Raw genomic sequence first — 4424 nt, 5'->3', positions numbered from 1 at the left:
CCACGCTGCTGGAGATGAGCCCAGCACACAGTTGGCTTCTGGTCTGGGAGCACGCATTGCTGGCTCATGTCCAGCTTTTCACCCACCAGCACCTGAAGTCCTTCTCCTGGGGGCTGCTCCCCATCCCCTCACCCCCAGCCTGTGCTGATAATGGGGATCTCCCTGGCCCAGGAGCAGCACCTTGCACTTGGCCTTGTTGAACCTCATGAAGTTTACAACTCATATATGCACTTGTTAAATTCCAGGCAGCTTTGCGAGCGTGATGCTGAGGTAAAAGGAGATCCCGTTGAGGATATTCAGTTCTGATCTTTAGTGCTCCTGAGAGATGAAACTCGAATGAACGGTGTGGAGGGCTCGGGAGGTGCCTGAGGAAACAGCTGCTGGGAGCAGTGGAGCCTTTTCAGGGCTGGCTTGGACACATTGGTGATGATTATGGAATTCCCCGTGTCCCGTCGTGCTCACAGCCACACCACTTGCCCACTGCTACAGCGGGTGTTAGCAGCAGGGGAATGACTCTTGCATGTCCCTGGACAGCTTTGTTTTTCTGGAGGAGTGCGAAGATGCTCCATGGTTCAGTCACGGTTTCTTTTTCAGCCCCGTGTTTCCAGGCCTCTTTGAATTTTGCTCTCGCTATACCGGGGCCTCCCTGCAGGGAGCAACACAGCTGAACAACAAGGTAACGGAGCTGACAGGCTGGTCTTGAAACACAAAGCTAACTGGTTTCCGGTTTAAGGAGAACCTCGTGGGTTTGTGCTGTAAAACAACGTAAGAAGGGCCGCTGTGTCGTGGTGTGAACACCTACTGCTGTAAGACTTGATAAGGCGGTAAGACCATTCCTGAACTGCCAGAGAGAACCATTTAGTAGGTGTTTAATGCAGAGGGAGTCAGAGGATGCTAACGCTGCCCGTCCTAAAGACATAAAATACTCTCAGCACTGTAGAACAAACCTGGGGTCTTCAGGGAAAGCAGCTGCTGGGGGACCTGGAGGGTGCTGCTATGGAAATGTGCTGAATGAGGCCACCCAGAAGGTCTGAAGAAGGTCCCTTATGGGGGGTATCAAAAAAACTACAGAGGTTTGAATCTTTTCAAAGAGATTGAAACCAAGACCCAAGAAAGGTCCTAATGAGCGTGAAGAACAAGTGAACATGTGCAGGAACCAACATGCCCAGTGCTCTGGCTGCTGCTGGCTTGGAGAGGCTGCAGTGGCGGTGGGAGGTGATCTTTGCTGGTCTAACTGGGAATGTAGAGCACAGGACTAATCCAGCGTGGGCATCAGGTAACCAAAAGTGGCTGATGACCAGGATGGAGCTTTGGAAACCCTCCGTAGGAGGAGGAAGAGCCAGGAGGGTGTTGGTAGGCCACAAGGCTGGGCAGGTTGAAGTGGGTGCGAGGTGGTTGTGACCACGTTGTCACCTTTAACTTCTCTTTCCTTCCTTAGATCTGTGATATCGCAATAAACTGGGCGGGCGGCCTGCATCACGCCAAGAAGTTTGAGGTAATGAGGCAAATCACGTATTCCTCTGCCTTTTTGAGGCCCTGGCTCCGTGTCCATCCCATTCTAATGGTTTCTCTTGTCTTCGCAGGCTTCTGGGTTTTGTTACGTCAACGACATCGTTATCGGCATCCTGGAGCTGCTCAAGTAAGGGCGTGGGGCAAAGGCAGCACGGGCCTGGCTGGAGGTGGTTTCCCTCTGCTGCTCCTCTGTTCCCTTTCTCTGTTTCTCCTCCCTGTTTGCTTTTCTGCAGTCCAGAAAGCTCCAACAACTTGATTTTTGACCTGGCCTCTTCTGTAGGCAGAAGGAGAGGGGCTTGAGAACTGGAGATGGGTCCCATTTCTCTCCCATCGGTGACACACTCATTTCAGGGGCTCCCGAGTCGCAGTGTTTTGCCTTTTGTAGGTAAATGCAAATTCCGACTCCTGGAGACAGCAAAACGTTGCAATTTTTTCTTGATCTGCTCGAGCGGCTTAAGAACAGGACTTGAGCAGCACCTGGGTGACCAAAGGACGCTTGGCTTGAGTAGAAAAGAGTCAGGGGTTTGTTTTTCTTTTGAGGAAATGAAAGGTAAATTCAGAATGGGAGGAAGCTAATGAAAAAACTCCCGTTTCTTGGATTAATCTGTGGTTATTATTATTTTTTTGTGCTCCTGAATCCAAGGCAAGATCTTACGGAATTAAAAAAGCTTTGGGGTTGGCCAGACAGTAGTTCCATGACCGGTGGTGAGCTGCCTCACTGGCAGAGTCACGTTCGTGGGATGTACTGAGATTTGTGGTACCTCCTTCCTCTCTGCCAGTCTTGCCCACTCTGTGTTGGGAAACTCAGAGCTTTGCCGTGTGTCTCTTCACACCCATTTTCCATCTCGCTTGAGTCTCATATGTCAGAGGCTTCCAGTACAGCCCAGTTACTCCCAGTGGGAGGTTACAGCATGGCCCTCTTCTGCTCCCTGTTTTCAGGAGCCATTTCTGCTGCACGCTGGAGTTTCCTCCCCACCCTGGGAGTCCCGTGGTGCCTCTGCTCGTCCCTTTTTCCCTTTCCCCACAGGCAGGAGCTGTGCGTGTGTCTCCCCCTTTGCTCCGTGCGGTCGTTTATCTGCAGAATGAGCCGTCTGGCCTTTCTTAAATAGTTCCTCTTTCTTGGGAGACTGAGGCACAGTACTGGTCTGCTACCAGCATGGGTCAGCACCAGCTGACCAGGTTTGGTCAGATCTTAGCAATTAATTACCAGCGCGTTGTGTGTAGAGGAAACAAAACCCTGCAGCTTTCTAATGCCAGGTGGTTAAAACAGGTTCTTTTATTCTCATCTCTATTTCACAGCACAGCAGAAGAAAATGTTTTAGTGGTGGGGTCTGTTTGTATGTAGATGTCTCATATCTAACCCACTTCACAGAGTCACAGAATCATTTGCTTGGAAAAGACCTTTAAGCCCATCAAGTCCCCCCGTTCCCCCAGCACTGCCAGGTCCCCCTTGGCCCCTGTCCCTCAGCAGCACCTCCACACGGCTGGGAAACCCCTCCAGGGATGGGGACTCCACCACTGCCCTGCACAGCCTGGGACAGGCCGGGACAAACCCAACAGGGAAGAAATGGTTCCTCAGGGCCAACCTCAACCTCCCCGGGAACAACTTGAGGCCAGTTCCTCTCATCCTGGCACTTGTTCCTGGAGAAAACAGACTGACCCCCACCTTGCTCCAGCCTCCTGTCAGGGACTTGTTGAGAGCCAGTCTCCCCGGAGCCTCCTTTGCTCCAGGCTCAACTCCCCAAGGTCCCTCAGCCCAGGCTCAACTCCCCCAGGTCCCTCAGCCGCTCCTCAGCGCACTGTGCTCCAGACCCTGCCCCAGCTCCACTGCCCTTCTCTGGACACGCTCCAGCCCCTCAGTGTCCTTCTGGGAGTGAAGGGACAAAACTAAACCCAGGATTCAAGGTGTGGCCTTCCCTGTTCCGCAGTACAGGGGGACGATCCCTGCCCTGGTGCTGCTGGCCACACCAGTGCTGGTACAAGCCAGGATGCCGTTGGCCTTCTTGGCCCCCTGGGCACCCTGCTGGCTCCTCTTCAGCTGCTGTCACCAACACCCCCAGGGTCTTCTCCCTGGGCAGTTTCCAGCTGCTCTTCCCCCACCCTGGAGCCTTGCTGGGGGTTGGTGTGACCCAAGGGCAGGACCCGGCACTTGGCCTGGATGAACCTCGTGCGCTCCAGGTGGGACACAGGAGGGGATGCCAGTAGATGGGTAGATGCCAGTGGGGATTTTTGGAGCACCGGGTGGGTGAAGCCTGTGGGAAATAGCGAGGCTGGGGACAGGGCAGACAGTAATGCTGCTCTTCCTCCCGTGTTCAATAGGTATCATCCACGTGTTCTGTACATCGATATCGACATCCATCACGGAGACGGTGTGCAAGAAGCTTTCTACTTGACGGACCGTGTCATGACCGTGTCATTTCATAAATACGGCAACTATTTCTTCCCTGGGACAGGTGTGTGTTTTCCCCTGTGCTCTGAACCCGGCCTCCTCTCGGAGCCCTTTGAAAGCTCTGCTGGAGGGTAACAGTGTCCAGTCCTGAAATGAGAGCTGCAGGGAGAAACGATGGGAGGAAGGGCACGGAGAAACAATGTGAGAGGAGCAGGAGTATCATTATTTGTAAGAAAGACGGATCCCAGCTGGGTTAAGAGGTCTCAGCGCAGACCAGGTCTGGCCTTTGCACGCCTCTGAAGGCGCGGAGTTGCTGTGACTCTTCTTGTCTTTCCCCCGGCCAGGTGACATGTATGAGGTCGGTGCTGAGAGCGGTCGTTACTACTGTCTCAACGTGCCTCTGCGGGATGGCATCGATGACCAGAGTAGGTGTTCGCTGCCAGTTCCCCTTGCCCAGGCGTGGGCTGGTCCTGTTGCTCCAGAGCGGTGACAAACCCACCTTTCTCCCCACAGCTTACAAGCA

The 4424-nt window shown here is 53.7% G+C and overlaps 1 protein-coding gene across 1 annotated transcript; it reads left to right on the top strand.

The window, feature by feature from the left end:
- Positions 1 to 361: 361 nt before the first annotated feature.
- Positions 362 to 4387, top strand: LOC104494225 (histone deacetylase 3-like; the record flags this gene model as incomplete). The annotated part of the gene is given in 7 exon segments (XM_010137030.1): positions 362 to 432; positions 594 to 676; positions 1439 to 1495; positions 1584 to 1639; positions 3832 to 3965; positions 4246 to 4351; positions 4353 to 4387. Coding segments are annotated over 7 exon segments (542 nt in total), but the record flags the coding sequence as incomplete, so codon positions are not given.
- Positions 4388 to 4424: the final 37 nt, after the last annotated feature.

This window comes from Buceros rhinoceros, unplaced genomic scaffold (genome assembly GCF_000710305.1).
Source record: "Buceros rhinoceros silvestris isolate BGI_N320 unplaced genomic scaffold, ASM71030v1 scaffold47525, whole genome shotgun sequence".
Lineage (NCBI taxonomy): Eukaryota > Metazoa > Chordata > Aves > Bucerotiformes > Bucerotidae > Buceros > Buceros rhinoceros.
Note: the sequence above shows the minus strand (reverse complement) of the source record. Positions and strands in the feature narration are given on the sequence as shown.